A 22,830-nucleotide genomic window follows, 5' to 3' on the forward strand; every position below is an offset into this window, starting at 1 on the left:
TGAAACTACATAATTGTACAGTGTAGATTCATCTTCTGACACTGTTCTCACATCTTCCTAACAAACAAATTGTACATTTTCTCTGATGATTCACTTCAGTCTCTATAGAGAATTTATTGTAACTATCTCAGTTTTGAGTAGGTGTTACTTTTCTTCATCATTTATACAGCTTAGGCTTTCCTAAAACGTATGTTCACAAAACAAATATCTGCTGTTTGTGGGTTGAGTAATCGCTCGGGTGCTCAGGTTATCTGCTAAAGGGCAACCTAGGTGGTATATTTTATGGTTTTATACAACTTGTTTTTCAGTGGCACTTCCTAGGAAATTTATGTTTTATTTAATTCATCTCAGAGTCCTGAACCTGCCTGTTCCTCTTCTGATAAGTTAACTGTATTGTTCAGTGACCATTCTTCAGGCAGCCAACAGCCGTTATCGTACTAATAAAAGTACGGGCTAGTTTAGCAGACTTTGCTAGCACTGGACTAAAAATAGATAAGAAAATGAGTTACTTGACCTCTTGTGTTGATTATTCTTATCAGCAGCTTCTGCAGAAATGAAGAGTAGAACAGGACTATCCTTTCTTTATTTCCCTGCAATTCCTCATTTCTCAAGACACATAAGGTAGATACAAACCCATTGCCTCTGTTGAGAACAGGAAAATGTTGTTGTTTAGTAGTAGTAGCAACATGGGAACAAGTTGACATATTGGCTGGAATTCAGCATCCCTTCAGCATAGGCTAAATATCCGCACATGGAGATATGCTGCACTAGCAGCATAAAAACCGAAAGCAAACTGGCAACATTACACAATGCTTGCCAATGGCTGGGGCTGTTGTGAAATGCACAGGGTACAATATTTAGGGCACAGCATTGTGCAACATTCCTGTATTTGCATCTCAAGTTTCACCACTGTCAGCACAAAACGTCTGTTGCAACATGGCAAATAGCAAGATTTATGCATGCGTATGTCATTAACAGAATGTCAGCCATGATGTTCAAAATACTTATTTCACTCTTGCGGGTGATATACATATAAACAGTACAAAGTGGAACCTCACAAATCTTAAGTATGGTCATTTCTAGAATCACAGATAAATACCATATAGACTACAAGACCAAATATTATTCATTTAACAAAGAGTTGTCTCTCAGGACTCATGATTAGAGTAGCATTCTCCAAAAGAGAATCACTGCTTACTTTTTTTCCTATTGAGGTTAGTGTGGCCTATTGAGAAGAACTGAATCCTATGAGCATGAGTTTATTTTTATAATCACACCACAGAATGTGTCCTTTGGCCATACTGAAGTGTGAGAAGGCTTGGCTTTTAAATCTATTATTCTTTTGCAATAGGTTGTTAATCATAACTCCAATGTCTTCCTTCATGCCTGTTCCCAGATCATTCTTAGAAAGCACAAACTTTCTTTCCAGATATAATTAAAGTGGAAGTGAGGGGAAGTATTTATCCTGAAGAGGAATGTACCAAGATGTTTTATAATGAGTTGAACTACTAGACCCAAGTGGCTTAGTATCTTTTCATTTGACAGCGACTCTATAAGGGCCTTTGAGATATGCTTGCTACCTGTAATCCTTTTAACTAGACATACTAAGGATTGAAATGATAACCTTCTATCTCCACTGCCCTAAATATTCAACCACCGCATGATGGGCTTTGTCAGAGTTTGGCTCTGCAGGTGCGGATTTTGGAGAGTCTTTCCAAAATCTATCTGTACTCCAGTAGGAGTACTTCATCAAAGATTTAAAAAGAGATAATAGCTTCTAAGCACATTGCACATATTAGTGTGCTGGTTTTCATTGCTGTTGTGTCTCAACAAATCTCCTTAAAAATATCCACAAGTTTTATGGCAACTGGATAGCTTTTCCCTCTCTTTTTTTACACCCAGTACCAAAGCCACATGCCTACAAAACAAAGACTTTTATCTACCATATATGTGATTACCTGGTTAGCTATGTTTTACAAGACAGTGACCTTTATATGCGATTATGTGCCTATCCATTCTTATGTGCAAAACCTGTTCAAACATGTTTGGCATTGAGACGATACTTTTCACCTGATTGCCATGTCAACAAGTTTTGCACATCTATTACATTTTTACACTCCCCTCCCTGGCTTTGTATAATAGCTCTGCCTACTGGAACTTCATGCATCTGAAGAAATGGATTGAAGTCCATGGAACTTTTATGTAGAAATTCTTAAAAGGGCCACAAAACTCCTTCATCTTTTCAGTACTTGAATACAAATTTGTGTACTTTAATAAAATAAGTCTACAGTTTTATTAATCATTTAAAAGATCTGCAGAGGACAACTAAACTATGGTGTTCAAAGAAAGCAGAGGTCTTTCCAACCCCACCTACCCCATGCAATAAAGGAGAAACTATAATCTTACAATTTGAGACTAGCTTGTTATTTTGGTGATGGTGGTAGTGTACCTTCAAGTCATTTTTGTCTAATGGCAATCCTAAAGTGAACCTATCACAATTTGTTTCTTGGCTAGATTTGTTGAGAAGAGGTTTGCCATTTCCTTCAACTGGTTATACTATCTAGGGTGTTTCTGCTTGTGATGCCTTAATTATGCACTCCTTTCCGGAGTCTTATCCAAACCTCAAACCACTACACCACACTGTTTGGCAATCTCTTACTATTTGCGGTTCTCCCAGTTCATAGGACTTTAGTAGTATGACCTGGTGTGACCTGCCAGCTGCAAGGCTCAGAAGCAGAAGGGGCCCATTAAGAGAAACTGCCTTTAGAGCCTCATCACAAGGCCAGGTGATGCCTTTAGGGCCTCATCGCAAAGGTTTCACTTGGCATTGAGGCGAAAGGAGAGGGGCAACGGGGCCGATCTGTTACCCTGCTTGCAGCTCCCTTTCGGCAACACTTTCCCATCACATGGGGAAAGCATTGCCCTCCCAGTGAGGCTCCATGCTGACTCCACTGGAGCAAGCACAGCATGAGAAGCCTACCGTGTAGTGGGGAAAGCATCCAGCGATGCTTTCACCCCAGTTGAGGGCAAGGCCTCAGCTGGAAGTCACATGATGTTGTGATGTCCAGCATTGAGCTCCATCCATTAGATGGGATGAAAGGATCCTAGGACGCAAAATTTCCTTCAGCTGATGAGCTCTAGAGGTTTGCCTTTTGGTGCTTGCCAGTGATGCTCATTGTTTCCTCATCCTCTCTGACTCTCCTTTGTCTTATTAAATAGCACCACCCCAGTGTTAAATTTCCCTTTTTCCTTGTAACAACTCAGGAGAGGGTAGGTCAAAGGGGAGAAAACATTGGTAGTTAGTTCTTAGCCCCCAAACAGCAGGTTGAAAATTGCAATGAATATCAAGGTGGGAGGATAGCCCAAACAGTAAATAGAGAGGCAGACTGGATGTTGGGTCATTTAAGCCTCAATTCTACAGAACTAATATCAGCTTATAGACAACACTGTATCTTCCCTTTGGTGTCTTCATCTATATTGTTTTTGTATTTTATTTTATTTTTATTATATTCTACTATCTGTATTTTATGTTGTATATTTGTTCTGATGTACTGTTGGGCTTGGCCTCATGTAAGCCACCCCAAGTCCCCTTGAGGAGATGGTGGCGGGGTATAAATAAAGTTGTTGTTGTTGTTGTTGTTGTTGTTATTGTTATTATTATTATTATTATTATTATATTCTCCTGTGCTGGAGAACACAAAACATTTCCATTTTTAATCCTTCTTGATGGCAAACAGCACTGAGGTGAGTGAGCAGGTGAATTTCATTTCCTGACCACTATCAGTAAGTAAACACAGGAAGCGGCACAGTTGTTGTGTAGCAAAATTTGCAAAGATGGGCGAGGAGAATCTGTGACAATGATAACATGGAATACTGTAATCCTGACATTGTAATACAACTTTGTTTGCCTCTGTAAATAAGTTCATTATTAACTAGCACTCAAGCAGGATCCTGTCACCATAACACAGGATTGACATTTATATGTTTTCAGTGTCTGAACTCCTCCTCTCTCTCTGTTTCGCAATGGATTGGTTTTCCTAAAGATCATTCTTCTCTATTAAAAAAACAACTATGCAGTGAAAATTGCCTCTTCTTTTTAGCAGCCATATAACGGAATGTTATAAGCATTAGAAGCTGGATAATTTGATATAAGGATTGCATGAGAATGTTGTTGCCTTAACTCCTGTTACTTTCAAAGTGATTTGCAGTATAGGAAGAGGTGGGCTGCTGCCTCTTGGGAGCTACCTTGCTGAGTCCCACAATATGTCTCATAGCAAGAGGGTCAGCACTTCCTAAACAAGTGGAATGGGGAATTGGAAGTCCTTTAATAACATGGGTAGAGGGTGGACACAACAGTCATTTTCCATAGTCTGTTTTGCAGCAAACTATCAGTGGCCCTCTGAATGCCTTCTCTGAATTCAACATAAAAGGGTAGTTTACTATAAGCAAGATGGAAAGCTATTATCAGTGGAAAATTGGTGTGTTGGATGAGAATATATAGCATGCCAGCTAAATCAGAGTAATACAGTGTTCCCTCCATATTCACTAGGGTTAGGAACACAAGACCCCTGTGGAAATGGAAAAACTGTTAATAAAAAACTTTTTTTTCCTCAGATAACACTTGTCTAGGAATCTCTAGGTCCTCCAGAATGACTCTGGGGTCTACCTCCAATAAAACCATTCTGGAAGACATACATATAAATGCCTGGAGAAGTGTTCTCTCTGGGAATCTCAGGTCCTCCAGTTTGGCTCTATCGTTGACCATAAGGTTTTGCTGGAGGACTCAGAGATACTTAAAGAAAACAGCTCACCACATTTGCAGATTTCACATTTGCAAAATAATCAAATTTGCAAAAGTGAAATCTGCAAATGTGGTGAGCTGTATTATTGATTACACTATGCAACACATTTTTGGTTTCTGGGTTTAAATGCCATTTCCTAATTGGTTTTATCATGAAAACATGAAAAAGTTTATTAAACTTTATTTTTGCGATCTGCACAAATGTTTTAAAATGACACATTGAAAGGTTAAACATGGCAGCTACAAAAACAAAAAAAAAGTTTCTGGAGTATAACAACTTCTTTCAAAGTAAGAACCCCACAATTAAACAGGAAATAACATTTTCAAACCAGGAACATTTTTTTTTCAAAGTTTGTTACATAGTGTTATTGATTGATAACATATTTAAATCCTCTTCGGTATAAATATATCTATGGGCAGATGACAAGTAACATCAGAATCTTAAAGGAGCCCCCGGTGGCACAGTGGGTTAAAGCACTGTGCTGGCAGGACTGAAGACCAACAGGTCACAGGTTCGAATCCGGGGAGAGGCGGATGAGCTCCCTCTATTAGCTCCAACTCCTCATGCGGGGACATGAGAGAAGCCTCCCACAAGGATGGTAAAACATCAAAAATAATCCAGGCGTACCCTGGGCAACGTCCTTGCAGGTGGCCAATTCTCTCACAACAGGAGTGGTTGCTCCTGACACGACAAAAAAAAAGAATCTTAAACAATTTAAAGCAGAGTTTGGAATTGTTTGGCTCTCCAGATATTATTTGACTGCAATTCACAACATTCCTTGACCTTGACTGTGCTAGATAGGGCTCCTAGGAACGGCAGCCAAGTAACATCTGATGTTCTGCATGATTCTTAGCCCTGAGCTAAAGGAGCTTTTCTTGAAAATGCCTCTAGGAATTTGGGGAATGTCTTCCTGTCTTTCAAACTAGGGGTAGTAATCATCTATCCAGGTGTTGTTGGATTGCATCTCCATTGGCAATGCTGACTCCTGGGAGCTGCAGTTCAACAACATATGGAACACTTCACAATTCCCACCTATTTTTAAGTGTTACATTTCTAGCTCCCACTGTTCTTCATATGACAAAGGTTTACAATTTACTGTTTTTAAAAGAAATCATAAATTATGTCTGGGAACTCCTTATCAGCATCATTGTGATTTTGAGAATCCAGCATTTGTCTGTTGATATTTTGTACAGGGAGCATTGAAACCATTGGTCACAGCAGTTGGATAAATACCACTGGAGATAAGGAATTTATTTATTTATTTACTTACTTACTTACAATATTTATACCCCGCTCTTTTCACCCAAAGGGGACTTAGAGCAGCTTTACAAAACACATATATGGCAAACATTCAATGCCAATTACACAATTAACAAGAACAGATAACACAGAAGAGACAAAGGCAGTTCTTCCCATCTTATTTCTGGCATCTTTGGAGGCTGTGCTCAACTCCAGCTATGAGCGGGGGAGGGGGGAGCTGCTGTCGCTCCATATCTATGTCGAGGAGCTTCCTTCTGATTGTTGTCTTAAAGGCATCTTTAAACCTCCCCACTAAAGTGGTAACTATTTTTATCTACTTGCATTTGTGCTTTGGACCCTGCTAGGTGGGCAAGTGAACTGGGGCTAACGGTGGGTACTCATCCCCAACCCGGGCTTGAACTGTTGACAAAAAGAGTATCTGAATTAGAATACATTTTCCTTACCCACCTAAGTATTTGAAAACCTTCCCTATTTCTAAGTCTGAAACAACCAAACTAGACATTATAAAGGCTTCTCTTTCCTATGAGATACGGCAAAAAGTATGCATTAGCAACACTTCAAAATGTAGAGTCCTGAGGAAAGGGGCCTGTTTATTTTGTTTGTGTGTTATTATACCAAGAGCCTTGTATACTGATGATACTGTATATAATTATAGCCCTATAATAGGAAAACACCTATTAGGAGCAGTTGAGCCAGGAGAAATAAGCAGACCATGGCAGATAGTCCAGATCCAGCCTATTAGAAAGGTGTAGGATTCGAATTGTCCTCATGTCCAATACAGCCTAGCAGGTGGAAGTTATCCTGAGGAATCCTTGTCCTCAGTCCCGCTCAAACTCCCAAAACATTTAAAAATTATTTTCCAGCTGAAAACACACCATTTCCAGTGAAAACGACACATTTTCCAGCTGAAAACATACTTTTTCAATCCAAAATAATATTTTGAGGGCACTGTAATTTGATCACACCAAAAGAGCAAAAGAAAATTAACATACAAAACCGACGGGTTACTCAAAATGCCCCTTCATTGCAAGCAACCATGCCAATGCATCCTGTCAAGTGCTGAGGGTGACAAAAATGGGTTCTGAGCCTTGGTGTTCATCCAAACCTAAAGCTTTATATTAACATATGCTGAATAATCATTTGTAGAAGCTGTTTTCAGAATTGTATACTGATTGTATTTAAATAAGTAAAAACAATTAGCTATGTAAATATAAAAATAGTCCTTTCAGCAAGGGCTAAATATACTGGGGAATGGATTTGAGGAAGAATCACAACAGCAAAGAACCCCGTGACATCAAGGAAGAACCTGACATATTATCCAAGTGCACATTCAGGTCAAATTATGCACCATAATGGGCATTTATGAATGCATCCCAGTAGCTCACATTATATTTTTGGAAGTGATAGTTGAGACAACAATCCAACTAGGACTATGCATAGCAGTCAGTGGGATTTTCTCAGGGTTTTTTTTAATCAAAGCTATTATTTGCCATGATAAAGAGAAGGTAATGAGAACAATCAGTACATATGCCCTCCTACAAGTCACCTATAAAAGCAGAGACATGAGTGTATGTGTCAGACTGGTGAAAGAACATAAAGACATGGCCAAGGGGGTATGGTTAAGGATGTGACTAGACAACCCAAAGGCATGTCCAAATGCAAAAGGATTTTCTTTTAACAAGGAAGTACAGATAAAGAAAATGACATTCAAAAATGTATCCTTCCAAAAATTCAAGACTCAATCACTCTTTAAAAAACTTGGCTTCTATCCCCTGCTTTACCTCAGAGGTATAGAAAAGGCTTTGTCAACCTTTTTAAAGGCCATCCCAGAGATATGCACCTTGAAAAATTCAGAAACAGCCACATTTAATATCTATCATAGTCATGACTAGAGAAGTTCACTTCAGTTCTCTCTCTGTAAAAAAAAATCAGCAAAACCCACAGTAAAAGCTAGCCATTAAAAAAACCCTGAGATCTAGATGGCCAGCTGAAATTTAAAAGCGAGAGAATGACAGCACTCATTTTCTTGCCCTAGTAAAATTCTACAATCTTACTGCCTACCTATGGGGAACATTTAGTTGTTTATTTATTTATTTTACTTTCTTTACACCATGCCTTTCTCCCCATGGGGTCTCGAGGCAGCTACAACCCCACACTTTGATCATATTTTTTAAAAATGCAATACAATAAAAAACAATTAAATAATACAGTGTGGATTAAGGTAAAAACAGATTAAATATAATAAATACACTTTAAATAGCTTTTAAAACTCACAATATCTAGTCATGAATAAAAAGGGTTTTGATAGCACAAATAATGGGATTAAAGAGTATTCTACATTGAAGATGGGAAACCTGTGGCTCTCCAGGTGTTACGTTGCAATTCCTCATCAGTCCTGGCCATGATAACCAGTGGTTTTGCCCTCCTTAGCCCTTTTACCCTTTCACAAGGGCAATATATTGTACCAATACTTGGTTTGGTAGCAAATATCACACCCTTTTGATCTACTGAATACAGATCAAAGGAACAGAGCTTGCCACTGCACCCTACATAGATATGTTGAAATGAACCTTGAAAAGTACTTTCAGCACATATAAGTCTAACAAATAACAAGAAAACAGAAAGGCTTAGTTTTAATGGCATTAAGAAGCAGTTTGTTTTTGTTGCACTACTTCCTTAGACTTGCAAGTCATAAAAAATACCAGGGATCTTGTACATAATAATTCCAACATAACCGGTGGATGTACATAATCTAACCAGTGTGGTTGAAGTATAAAACTTTAATGATCAACATTTCAGGTCCTTCAGAGAGAACCAATAATCATCCTTCATCCTTATCACTGACAAATAAACCAGTCCAGCACTTATCACTGACAAGCAAACCAGTCTTATCCGGATGACTAAAAACGTAAAGTCTATTTCCATATTTGGCCAATGGCCACACATACAGCAGAGTGAATCAGTTCAACTAATGAGGTAAATGTGATATTCATTTAACAGGATATTCTGCTTTGCCTTGATGTCACCTGCTTATATGGGTTATCATTCAGACATATTTCCTTTGAAGGTACAATATAATGACATCCCATGTGAATTCTTTTCTTCTCACTTCCAGGTCAGCACTGCCTATTACTCTCCACCTGAACCCATGGGCCACTCTACAACCATTTTCACACTTCCCAATTTGCAGAAGCATCTTTCGATGAATATGTACGTAAGCGTAGAATTCAAAGCCACAGCCTTGTTAGTTTGGAATATAAGTATGCAAAATAATTAGAGTGTTAACTAATGTTATAATGTGTGTAATATGCCTAGAAACCATTGTTGCTGTTCAATCCACTATTGATGGGGTGGAGTTTGTGGACCTCTGGTTCATTGACAGTGAGTTGAATAAATTGTTTCCTGGCACACTATGCATATTATAACTTTTGTTAATACCACCAGCCTCATGGGGTCCACTTGGACAGTTTATCACATCCCCCTTCTGTTTCCCAGCCATCACTGATTTGATTAACATGTCAATAATTCACTTCATCATGCATATGGTTCCCAACTTGCCCTAACTTTAGGCAACATCTTTACTCCTGGCTTTGGTTAATCTTTAAAAATGACCTTATCACCTCATCTCCATACCTACAGTATGGCTATAGACACTTAAAGGAATGTTCCTAGGCATATCACTCCATGCATCTGATTGAGAAGACCTGGGGCTCATCAGCAGCCAATCTGGAGCAGTAGTGCTCTGTACTGGCCCTGGAGGGGCCTCATACTCCATCCTCTACCCAATGGGGGTGGCTGGGTGGAATCCAGCTGGTCTGGCAGAGCCAAGACTGCTTTGGCCATCACCTTACCATCCCTGCCACTGTCACCACTATCTGTTACCACAGAACTGCAGGCGAGCTCTAGCCATCATGGATGCCCCTGGTTGACATCAACAGAGGTGCCCTTGTGACCATGAAGGAGGCTAGGGATGGTCCCTCTCACAATGGCCAAGAGCTCACACAGAGCTCTGCAGCCACCTGACATTGATGACACAGACCTAATCTATCCCCTTTTCCTTGTGCTGATGAAGTCAGAGAAAAGGCAGTGGCAGCAAAAGGCTGTGTTGACAATAGACCACTCCACATCAGACCCAGTCCTGCTGCCCACATTGTGCCTCCATTGTGAGGGTGTGCCAAAGTTTCACCCAAACTCCAGAGCATCACTCAACTTCCCTTAAAGTAGGGCTAAACCAGATTAACTGGTAGTCTTTGTCCACCATGAAGATAGCCAGAAGTGACTACATGGTGAGTGCAGGGTATTAAGTCCATGAACATTTATTTTACCACCTTTTTCAGTTAGTTTCTAATGTGCAACAAGTTCCCTTTGCACACATAAGCACATAAGTGAAATACTTATTAATTGGATGGGGAGGGCATTTTGCTGGGGTTGGAGAAGCTGTTTCCTAGCAACCATAGCCCATGCTGCTATTTTTCTCTAGACTGGAATAAAAATGGGGCCAAAAATTCCCAGATGTATATTGAAAAAAAGGTGATGAAACTCCTGGTGTTTATCTAAATATGTCTTTTTGAGTTTCACATATTTGTGTTCTGAAATAGTCCCTGTCATAGAAATGCTTCATCTAGTTAATCTGCAGTATAAACTGGCTTCAGACAATGGGAATGGATTGTGTGACAGGAAGAAACAGATCTATTTGTATTCAGTGACCAGCTTACTGGACATAATTATAAATCCGATAATTTTCAAACTGTAAGATCTGTGTAACATTGCTTACATTTGTAAGGGAGTAGTTTGAAGGTAAGGAAAAACTTAGTTATCAAAATTACTAGAACTAGATCTCTTACAGGTTTTTGAGAGGAATACTAAAGTATCAAGCAACTATATAAAACTAGCATAATCCCTTTTTGTTGTTATAACTATTCTTGGTTTAGGTAGGATTTTCCTCTCTCCCATCCCAGAGCTTTAAGGCATTTCTGACTTTGAAGTTTCTTTTTAACTGTTGTGCGCATTAAAGCAGCTCAACTGGGAGTGCCCTTTATATCGTCATCGCCCATTTGTTCAACCTTCTTGATGAGTTGTCTGTTTATTAATCTGATTCAATCCCCTGACACTGGAGTATTCCCACACTGTGTGACAAATGTGTTGTTAGAAGAGTCCTCAGAGACTATTGGTTTAGCACAAATCACAACAACACTTCTGAGTGTGTTTATAATGATCGTTGTGTCATAGCCTCATTAGGTTTCATAAATGGATCTGCCTCTTCAGAGAGTCTCACGTCGCCGTTTCATTCTTTATGATTCATCAGGTATGTGGCTCTGCGCTCCTACACAGCTCACAGTCCGGAGGAGCTAGAATTGGAAAAGGGAGACGGCATTCGTGTTTTGGGGAAACACCAGGAAGGCTGGCTGAAAGGGATGTCCTTGGTGACAGGAAAAAGTGGAATCTTCCCAAGCAATTACGTTGCTCCGCTTTTCAGGTTTGATTTACTTTCTTTTTTAAAAAAAGAGAGAGAAAGTGAGATGGCATATATCTGCAGGTGACACAAAAGTTCCCACAACCCAAAGTAGATTTGAGTTGGATCTAAACTCTTTAGTTCCTGCCAATATATTTTTCCTCTGGAGTAAGGGAAAGCATTACATTTCATGGCTTCACCTCCAACTATGTTCATTCCCCTTTTGAGTTGTAGGTTTCCCAAGGGCACAAAAAATTCTAAGCAAAGTTCATTTAGCTAAAATAAAAATTAAATTAAATCAGAAATTATGACAGAGGATGCCTCTTTCTAGATACCACACTTCAGGCATTTAAAGGGGCAGAAGAAATATTGCCCATATAGCTTTGTTTCTCAAGAGAATCAACATTTCCAATAAGTACTGTAATAGTTAAAGATTCTTCTCATTTTCAACAGGTTAAACTACTGAAAAGTCAATTATGGGTTGTTGTAATATATAGCACTCATTATAGCTTAGATGCAGGATGGATAAGGACCAGCTTGGCTTGCGTACAATGCCTTGAGAAACAGTTAAAGGCCTTTGGAGATAAGTCTTCACATCAATTAAACTTGCTTTCCTATATACCAGTGGTTCTCAACCTGTGAGTCCCCAGATGTTTTGGCCTTCAACTCCCAGAAATCCTAACAGCTGGTAAACTGGCTGGGATTTCTGGGAGTTGTAGCCAAAAACACCTGGGGATCCACATGTTGGGAAACCCATAATCAGCACAAAATTATATCCCTCTACTTTGCCAAACAGAACGGACAGTGGCAGCAGTAGGGAGTAGTATACCACTTGGCAAGTGGATCTCATCCCAAATAGTCAAATAGACAGCCAGTATGGATGTGTCTCTTCATATATGTCATACTTTGATTTATTTTGAGGAAATACATAATTTGTCTTCTTGAGATAGTTTTCCCTGTCACAAGAAAAAAATACTTTCAAAAATTGTGTAATTTAATACAAAGCCCTTCTCCAAAGTAGCATGTTGTAGGGTTGTTTTAAATTCGGGCAATGAAAGTCATTCTTTTGCTTACTGTATTATTTGTTGTTCTTTTAAGAAAATCCTAGGACAGGTAGAAGCAGGTGTAAAATTCTGCTTAAAATGCTGAATATCCCTTTTTTAAGTACCATGAAATTATTATTCCTTGCACTTCCCCTTCCAAAATTTGCCATTGTTTCTACTAATTATATTAACTTTTCAATGCAACTTCATTATGCCCTCATAATCATTCCTAGATATTTATACAAAACATTTATGGAAATACATACATACATATATATATATATATATATATATATATATATATATATATGTGTGTGTGTGTGTGTGTGTGTGTGTGTGTATATATATATATATATATATATATATATATATATATATATATATATATGGGTAAATATATTTCTCTTAATTTATCACTTCCAAGTTTTGCCATAAACACAATGTTGGACATTTCTGAAATGACTGTAATTCTTGATAGCATAAATTGCAGAAAAAGCTGAGTGCAACATCCCTGAAATGAAACACTCTAGCAGAAACCCAACTATCCATGTTATTGCTTTTACCGGAGATACACATTTACTCATTTCTTCCCCTGCATATATTTTTCCATGCTAAATCATGCCATTTACATTTGAGGCTTTGCAGCTACTTTCATCCCAGAGTTATTCCTTCTGATATATATATACTAGAATCCCTTGCATTAAGGAGAGTCAGTCATTACTCTTCGTTTCTCTATCTCATTTCTTTGCTGCAGCTCCATCTCAACAATAAACAGAATCAACAAACAATCAAAAGCAGAGGCCAGAGACAGAAGTAACTTCCTAAAGTAGCTCAGTTATGAACACCAATTTTTGAAGCCAGGTACTTGTGGCTTTCTTTGTAGATCACCTCATAATAAATTGATGCCTTGGTGATTTTGATAAATCTCTGCCCCATTATTAAATCATAAATCATTTTTTTCAAAACAGTCACCAAAAGATAACAAAAAATGAGCAGAAGTTGCTGTTTCCCCTCCTCTCTTGGAGGAGTCGGTACAGACGCTGTTATTTCTCTGCAGCTCAGGTTCCAAGGAAATTAGGAGCACTTAAGGAAGGTTATTTAACCACCCTGTTCATGTGGAAGATGGATGGCCTTCTCAGCAGTTTAACGGATTGAGGTGAAAGAGCTACATGGCCTTGTCAGCCTCATCAGAGAAAGCAGATGAGGAAAGTAATAATCAGATGTGACAGCAAGCACACTTCAGGGAAGAGGGGAGCACTGCTGGGGAAATGGATGTAGAAATAAGCAAAAAGTATGAAATCTCATTCCTGTTTTTCCTTCAGGATCCTCCACCTCCTCAGAGACCCATCCAGCAATCTCCTTGAGTCCAAAAGCATCCTTTGCTGCTCAGGCAATTCCAGAGAAATGGAAGCCTTTTGGTTTTGGCTTTTGAGCAGCACAGTGCTTGGGGGCGAGTAGATGTTTGCACTACTGGGACAGGTTAACAGTGAAAGCTAAGAGCAGCAGTGTTGTAAAAGCGAAGAAAAATAATGTAAGACTAAGGGTCCTTCCACACAGCCATATAATCCAGAATATCAAGGCAGAAAATCCCACAATATCTGCTTTGAATATCTGGGTTATCTAAGTCCACACTGCCACATATTCCAGTTCAAAGCAGATAATGTGGGATTTTATTCAGCTGTGTGGAAAGTCTAATTTGATCCTTCGGGTGTTCCTTCCTTGGAGAAAAAAAGACCTTTAGCCCAAATCCACTCTTTAAAAAGCCTATGTTTATGGCACCATTTAAGAAGCAAGTGCCTCTGAACTGAACTACTGTCACATTGATATTGCATACAACTACATAAACTACATAGGGGCTAGCTAAAATAAGGAGGGGACCAATTCCTCTTCCTGGTACCCAGACAACTGGCTGTGCTTCTCAGGTGCTGGCTCCTATGTGAGCCTAACTACCTGCAGAGCCTTGAGCCATGTGTGATAGCCTTTGAGCAATTAACATATCTAGTTAGCCATCCAAGTCAGATGCTTGCAGATCCAGATTAAGACCTTTAGAGGTCCTAAGCTCTTAAAAATGGCACCCACATGTGCATCTAATTCAAAATATAAACAACAGTAACCCGAGAAATTCAACTTTACTTTTTGAAATGAAACAAAACTTAGAGTGAAATGGAAAATAATGTTAATTTTTATACTTCCACTTTATATTTGTAAAGTTTTATCCTACCTTTTTTAATTGCAAAGTCTTTATTGTAATAGCACCTTTTTGTTGTACCTGATTTACTTGCACCATTTTGTACCATATAGTCCATGGTAAACCCAGCAATGGAAATTCTCTGTGGTGCCCCCCATCCCTTGGTGTCCTAGAGATATCTTATTTTTGCTTAATTTTAATCTAGCTCTGGCTGCTTGGTCTTGTTCCATCTCCTAATTGAGAAGGAGCTTTTCCCACTGCCAGGGTAGGAGTACATTTCCTGCTTTGCGACTATATTTCTCCTTGTAGCTTACTGTCCCTCGTTGCCATAGCAAGTGACAAGTCTACATGGCTCTTTTCATAGCCTCACCTGCTGCAGTCAGGAAAACTGCAATTGCATATGCCAAACTATTTAAGTAGTCTCAAGTTATGCCTCTTTCATGAGGTTTAATTACACTGCTCTTCTGCCTTATTGGCAACTCTTCAATACTGATAAGGACCACACATGCACACATCCCAAACACACTCTTCCTGCTAGACTGGCATGCATGATAGTAGAAGCACCAAGGTTGTGCAAGAAGAGAAGTAGGTGGTTGCAGCATCCTTGCCAAAAGGAGGTGGCACTGTAGGAGTTTTCATTGTAGAGGCCAGTTGGCGCTTTTGCCTGAAATCAAAGTTCTATATTGGGACAGGTGATTTTTCTGATCAGCCCTCTCACAACAACCTAGTTTTTAGCAAGACATTCAAAAAGACAGTATCGGCTGGCCTTGGTGTGACAACTTGTCACACCAAGGTGTCACGCCAAGGAGGGGTGGGGGTGAGGAGGCAGAGGTGTTACAGCAGCCGTCATCCTCTTGCCTTACTCTTTCTCCTACAGTGCAAAGGGTGCAGGTATCAACACTGCTGCCATCCTCTTCCTGTGGAAATGGGAGTCTACCACCTTCAACTTTGGGGTGCCAAGTCTTAGCTAACTATACTGCTGTATGCTGGTGGATGTCAATAGTATTTTGCTTCCTGCCACAGGCAGGAGGAGGGCTTGAGATACCCTCAGCCAGGCCTCATCAGCATGCAGCCCTCCAGGTATTTTGCACTTCAACTCCCAGAATTCCCAATTGTCGAACAAGCTGGCTAGGGCTTCTGAGAGCTGGAGTCACAAACACCTGGAGGACCACAGGTTGAAGAGGCCTGCCCAAGACTGTTTCAATGTCTTTCCTTCCCAAGCCAAGCCAGATCCCTGCTGGGAACTCTGTTTATGCCTTCTGCCTTTACAAGGAACAATTTGTTTATTTCATGAAATAGGCATTGAAGAGCAACATGTACGATGTAAGTGGTTATCATTTGCAGTTTAGTAAGTCAGAGCCCCAGGGTTTTAGTCTGAACTTAAAAGGAGTTTTGTTAAAATCAGGACTTGATGCACCATTTAGTGTATTTGCTATCTTAGCAGTGCAGCCATCTGCCAGTCAGCTCTTGAACCCTGCTTGCTACTAGGATGACAGCTAATAGAAACAAGGAATTGTGCATAGTTTAAAAGGATGGTTATGACAGCACAGCAACAACAGCAGAATAAATACAGATTAGAAAACTTGATTTTTAATGCTTTAAGAAGTCTGGTTACCTTTTCTCCCATCCTAACCTTTCTCTACAGATGTTGCAGTTGGTGACTAGTTTTTCCTAGTTTTCTGCTGTATTATATTCTGATAAAGAATATCCTACAGCTCTCCTCTCTGTAAACTAGAAAGCATGCAATTAGCTTTAGAGGTGTTTGCACATACTTATTATCTTCACTGCATTCCCCCTTTTCCTGACTTTTTACTTCCAAGTTATTTACTTTGCTTCTGAATCATTTGAACATAAAAATGCCTCTCTATATAATTACTTCTCATCTACTCCCCCCCCCCCAGTTCGTTTAATCTAATATTTCTTGTTCTCAGGTAAATACCTGCCAACATTAGAAACAATGGTAGTGGAGAAAACAAGCTGCACCTGTCTCCTCAACCTAAAATTATCACCCCATATTCCATACTTGTGAGATAATCTCAGATATAAATATGTTACAAATAAGGAACATTGCACCTGCTTAGAGGATTATCAGGTGTAAGACCACTCATTTGGAGTGGTTGGACATCAACAATGACCAAATCACTTACCGACCTATGGCAACCTGATACATTTCATAGGGCTTTCTTAGGTAAGCCATGCTCAGTGATGGTTTTGCAGTTCCTCCCTCTGAAATACAGCCTGCAGTACCTGATCATTTGCAGTCTCCCATTCAACTCCTAACCAGGGCTGACTCTGCTTAGATTCCAAGATCACATGGGATCTAGTACATTTGGGGAGCTATTCAGCAACAACATACCCATCAATATTTCACATATGAAAAACAGGACAAATGTGGCTTTGCAACATCAGAATGAGACCAAGGTAGCAAAAGTTATTAATGAAATAAGAAAGGTTGCAGCACTTTTATTACGCCTGAACTTATAAAAAAGGGCAAAATCATAACCCCTCCTCTCTCCCCACTCACAGCTAAGCTGTGCACAAATTACTTTTGCACATTGATTTTGATTTTCAGCAAGTGAAGCAAGCTGGGGACAAAAAAAAAAGGTGAAGGAGGAGAAAGTGAGGCATTTTAAAGGCAACTGAAAAAAATTGAGTTACACAGGATTAATTGGGATTGTCACTGCGAAATTGGATCAATTGGAGAGTTTACAACAACAGACTAAAAGCAGTAGCTGTAAATCACTTTTTAAAATTTCTTTGATTCCTTGAAAATAGCACAGCTATCTACATTCACTGAATATTTTAATAAGTACACTACTTTTGTTCAACCTGCAACAATGTTTGTGCTTTTGATTTGAAACAAAGCAATAAGTAATTGTGAGATGCATTCTAGAACTCTCACATACTAATTTGTAATACAAATAACCACTTATTTTATAAAATAATAATAAGTTGGCAATGTTGTATAACCCTATCATTAAAATAAAATTCAAGTATTCTGTTTCGTGAGAAAATAACTTTTTCATTATTATTTTTTACTGTGGGTGTCTGGCACAGCAGTGGTGAAAATAATTCTGGAGTTTGATTACAGAAAAAGACTAGCACTACTGAAATAAAGGATTTTGAAATCTCAGAAGTTAGAAAATGATTGCATTCCACATTCTGCACTTTTTTCTTGATAGATAACAAAATTCCTGAGTCTGAATTGTGCAGCTTTATTTGTTCTCTTAACAATCTGAATTTGGACTTTCTCTTGTTTCCCTCCCTTTTATTTGCCTCTCTCCTAAACAACCAGGAAGTCTTCGAACTTCCCTGATTCAAGAATGCCTTCCCTCTGTGCGACGTGGACGTTATCCACTGCCTCCCTTTCATCCCAGGGAAGTATCTCAGAGAATGGCTCCAGGCAAAGCAGGCCTTTGAAATTTGCCTTCATGCCCACACCTTTGGCCTCGCCTGTGAGGGATCTCTCAGAGCCAAATGCCTCAGGGCAAACAGCCTTGCAGAGAAGAGGACGTGGCAGCATTCGGAAGAGTAAGTCCTGGTGAGAGAGGGATGTTCCCAAGTGGCAAAGAGACTGCGAGAAGACTTTAATTAGTGCACTGAAACTCAAGGTTGAAGCAATAGACATAAATGCCAGGCTAAGCCTCCTAAAGAGTTGTGATCCTGACTGTATGTTCAGGGTTAGCTTGAAAGGCTGCCCTGCCCAAGGCACGGATGTACTCACTGCAGCCTGAGACAACCCAGAAATGTGTGATGGGATCAATTGTTCAGACTCTTACCAGGAGGTATACTTTTATGAGTGGAGAAATACAAGTTAAAATTCAGTGTCTCAGTTGACTTTTCAGCTTCTTTGATTTGCTCCTCATACTTCTGAGTATGTATCTGAGATTATGGGGATTTTAAACAAAAACAAAAAGGATAAGAAAGAGGAACTTTGGCAAGAACATTGCAAATGTTATGTGGCATAGTAATTTGTCATTCACCACGGTCTCAACAGAGCAGGACTCATTGTGGAGAGATCTCCCAACAGAACATATTTCTATAGAATGGCAACTTAGAAGGAGTTGATAGCACACAAATGGACTTAGATGGCATTAATAGCTAAAAAAAGAAAATATAACATTTATATTGTGTGGGGTATTTTACAAATGACCAGAGCTATAGATCCAGTTCAGAATCAATTAAAACTGGACTGAAAGGACTTAATTGGTTCAATCTGCACTCATTCCCAAACAAATGTGCAAATGCGTAGGTGGGTAAAAATGAAAATCCCATTCAGGACTCCTGTTCATAGAATGCAGTTGTCACTTTTGTGTGATGAGTTTAGGGTCTCTACAGGGCTGATGGCAGTGCAGGTGGCCACAAGAGCCATCCTTAGAACCTTCTTTTCCCATATTGGATTATGTGCTGTATCATTCTAGAGTTGTCCCAATGTAGGGGTATATTTTTCTATTAACCACCATTCCCTCCTACGCAGTGCCCAAAGTAATGTTACACATTACGTAGCAACCCTAGAGCCAGAAATATTGAGTTCCTGGGTGGCCAAAATATAATTAAAATGGTCAGCATAACTTAATGAAAAGTAGGTGAGGTGCAAAATTGGTAAATAGCTTATTAGAGATTGCATCCTCCTTGAGGAAATATATGTACACATATAGGCAGAGCAAGCAGAATCATCATTGACCAGTGTTATTTCTGCTCTGAGAAGAGGCCACAGGCAGGTTTGGAGTGGCTTCATGCTCCCCGTTGAAGTAGCAATGATGTTGTGAGGCTCTGTCAGCAAATGAACTGGCCACTAATAAGAGCAGCCGTGTACAAAAACAAAAATAAAAAGCAGTCGTTAAAAACACCTACAAATGGGTGTAACATAATGTCTGCAAATGAATAACGAAATGAATATCATTTCTGTGAATGCATAATGAGAGAATTTGTATCCTTAATAACCGGGGGGGGGGGGGGTGATTATGCAAAACAAAACATTGTACATCCCCCTAAAAAGTATACATTTCAACCATGGGAGACAACATAAAGCACTAGCCATAATGGCTGTGTCTTCTAAAAGTTGAAATATCCAGCAACATTACGTTTCCCCAGCTCTGTGTTTAACTGTTTTGTAGCTGTCAGCCCACTTTCTGCCAACCCTCCATATCCTAAACTTATATGATGTGCTGCCACTAACCATAAGTTAAGTATTACAATTCAGCATTCTTCCATTATTTAATATGAATCTTCAGCAGTTAGTGGGTTTATTTGCAGCTTGGTCTTCATCTCTTCCTAAATTCTGTCTCCACAGATGGTTCTTTACAGAAGCCATTGCAACCAGGAGCTCTTGTTCCATTTGTCAACTCTATCAGACGAACTCCTGCCACCCAAACACGGGTTCAGCAGTCTCCCATATATCAGCCGATCTCCATGCTTCCCCGAGGAGTTAGCACAATTGACACAGGAGTCAGGCTCAACAACAACTCCTATGATTCTTCATTAGTGACCATGCCTCGAAATGGAAGCAGCAGAGCTCCTTCGGTGTGCAGCTCGTTATTAGACACCAAAGAACTGCCAACAAAAAATGAGCTGATTCCAAAGCCATCTCCATCTGCTCCGCCTTCCATTTTGGTGAAACCAGACACTTCCAGAAACACTGAGAAGGTAGCAATACAGTCTCTTCATTAAGCAGACCTAGCTTCATGAGTGCTGGATTGGGAGGTGTACAGACACCTTCTAATCTCATTTGTCTGATTGCAAGTCCAACCATTTTGCCTTTGAGAAGCTTCCAAGGGCCTTTCCAGACAGGCCCTATATCTTAGGATCTGATCCCAAGTTTTCTGTTTATCCCAGATTATCTGGCAGTGCTGACTCATATAATCCAGTTTAGAGGAGAAACCCTGGGATCAGATCCTGGGATATAGGGACTGTCTGGATGGAAGGGCTCTAACATGGGGTTTCCAATTCCTTGATAATATCAGTGACATTGAAGATAGACATGGTGTGCATGTCCTTATAGCCCTTTCATGTAGTAAGGTGCTCTATACAGGTATAATGCTCCAATAAGCTGATGATTTGACTTCTTACATTCACCTATGCAAACAAATGAAGAATTTCAGAAGTTTCTTTTACATATTGCATGAGATTGCAAGAGCTTTTCTTCATTTTTCATATACCAGGACAATTTTGTTTGTAAAAAACATTTTTGTCCAAAATACAAATAATTTTTTCCAAATGTCCCAAAATATGAAAAAATTATTGATGATGATTTTAAAAACTATGTTAGACTGGAATTTTATAAGCAACACACATACACACAGATATACCTTATCCACGTGGAGTCAGTATTCCTTTCTTCTCTCTGCAGCCACCCATCACCACTACCAATTATTTTAAAATACCTGAACCCACCTCCAGCCATGTTGTGCTTTACAACAAATGAGCAGGATCATAGAAATGCCTGGCTCCAACCTCATATCGAGGCACAAAATGATGGCATTAGCACTGAGATCTACCAGGACCCTCCAGGAATTTCAGCAATGCTATAATCATTGTGCATCTGGTTATGGGAATATAAATTATTGCTTTTCTGATCTTGCCTGTGTGTAGTGAAGCTCAGAATGGCTATGTGGGGTGATTCCAAGAGCATTTATTAAATAAGCATAGCATAAGCACACCTGCAGATATTTGGAAGAGCGTGTTGGACCCTGGCATTAACATACTAAAACATCCCCTATTTCTTTGGTCAAGGATGAGACCATCTATGAATATTAACATCTCTAATTCATTGTTCAAGACAACAGAAAGTCTCATGCCCACTACTGATACTTCAAAGTCTCAAATGGAGTAGAGCCATTAGGAAAAGTGGTTAGGGACACTCTCTCTTATCACCCTCTAAAAATTCTAAACTAAAATGTATGTTACTCTGCTTTAGTAGAGTAAATGTGCAACTTTAAATGCGCAGGGAATCTCTTGCAATTGTGAGGATGGCAATGGTGACCGAAGACATTTCTGACCATAAACACTAAATTTCTTATATAATACACATCACAGAAATGAGTGATCAATTCACGCCAGTAACATTTTATATATTCATCCAGAAAGAGTGTTCCAATAAATTCCCTTTCAAAGCTTTAATAAAGTGGTACCCCCTCACCCCACAGCTTTACAGATTAAGTTTGATAGGATGAAAGCAGAAAAGAGGTAGCGTATTGCCAAAGAAGTTCTAAATTAAGCATGTTTTGTCAGCACATGACAAGTATAGCATTACTGGCAGCCTTCTGGGAATAATGTAACTCCTGGTTTCTGTTCTATTTCAGCAAGTGAAAACAGTGAGGTTTCAGAACTACAGCCCACCACCATCCAAGAGACACAACTCTCTGTCATCACTCAGTGGCAAACCAGAGCAAGGAGGAGCTACAGAAGCAATGCCGGCAGATGTAAACAAAGGCCCTGAAACATCAGCTCTCTATTCTCATCGTATCAGCTCCAGCCCAGTTCATCAAAGAAGGATGCCACGTCCCAAAACCTCTTCACTGGACCTTTCTGGTCTCGCAGGCCACATGACCTTTCCTACAAAAAAAAATTATAATGGTCTCTCAGAAAACTGAAATGTTTAATCCTGCATAAACTACAACCCTTTGGACAGTACCTGTCACTATTTCTTTGTAAGCAAACAATAACTACATATTCTCTATATCTCAGGTAGAATCTGGCACCGTTTAAAATTCACAGAATTTCTAGGACTCTAAATGGACTCTCTACAACTCTGGCCTGTTCATGGACATTGCTTATTCCATATTTTAGGAAAGGTCTTATTTTGTGCAGATTTGACCTATGACACAAACTGCAGGTACGTACCATGGACATGCATTTACCACCATATGCAAAGACAATTACAGTGGTGGTGTGAAATTAATTTGATTGCATAAGCAAATACAAAATACATTATTTTGCATTCAGAAGGTAATTCAAATGCCACATTACTCTATGTTAAGTTTCAATGCTGTGGAATGGAAATAGAAACACTGTCAAAAAAACTTCTTTAGTCTTCTCTGTACTGCTCAGTTTTATAATAGATAAAATGAAATCTTTGCTTCCCCA

General features: G+C 39.4%; 1 protein-coding gene across 2 annotated transcripts in view; it reads left to right on the forward strand.

The window, feature by feature from the left end:
- Positions 1-22,830, forward strand: part of SH3RF2 (SH3 domain containing ring finger 2) — a 106,720-nt gene extending 83,890 nt beyond the window's left edge. For both annotated transcript variants that reach the window (XM_060765166.2, XM_060765167.2), the window contains exons 6-10: positions 9,178-9,272; positions 11,368-11,538; positions 18,041-18,276; positions 20,039-20,391; positions 22,047-22,830. In XM_060765166.2, coding sequence (XP_060621149.2) covers positions 9,178-9,272; positions 11,368-11,538; positions 18,041-18,276; positions 20,039-20,391; positions 22,047-22,337 — 1,146 coding nt within the window. In that variant the 3' untranslated portion in view covers positions 22,338-22,830. The remainder of the gene's footprint in view (positions 1-9,177; positions 9,273-11,367; positions 11,539-18,040; positions 18,277-20,038; positions 20,392-22,046) is intronic.

This window comes from Anolis sagrei, chromosome 2, assembly GCF_037176765.1.
Source record: "Anolis sagrei isolate rAnoSag1 chromosome 2, rAnoSag1.mat, whole genome shotgun sequence".
Lineage (NCBI taxonomy): Eukaryota > Metazoa > Chordata > Lepidosauria > Squamata > Dactyloidae > Anolis > Anolis sagrei.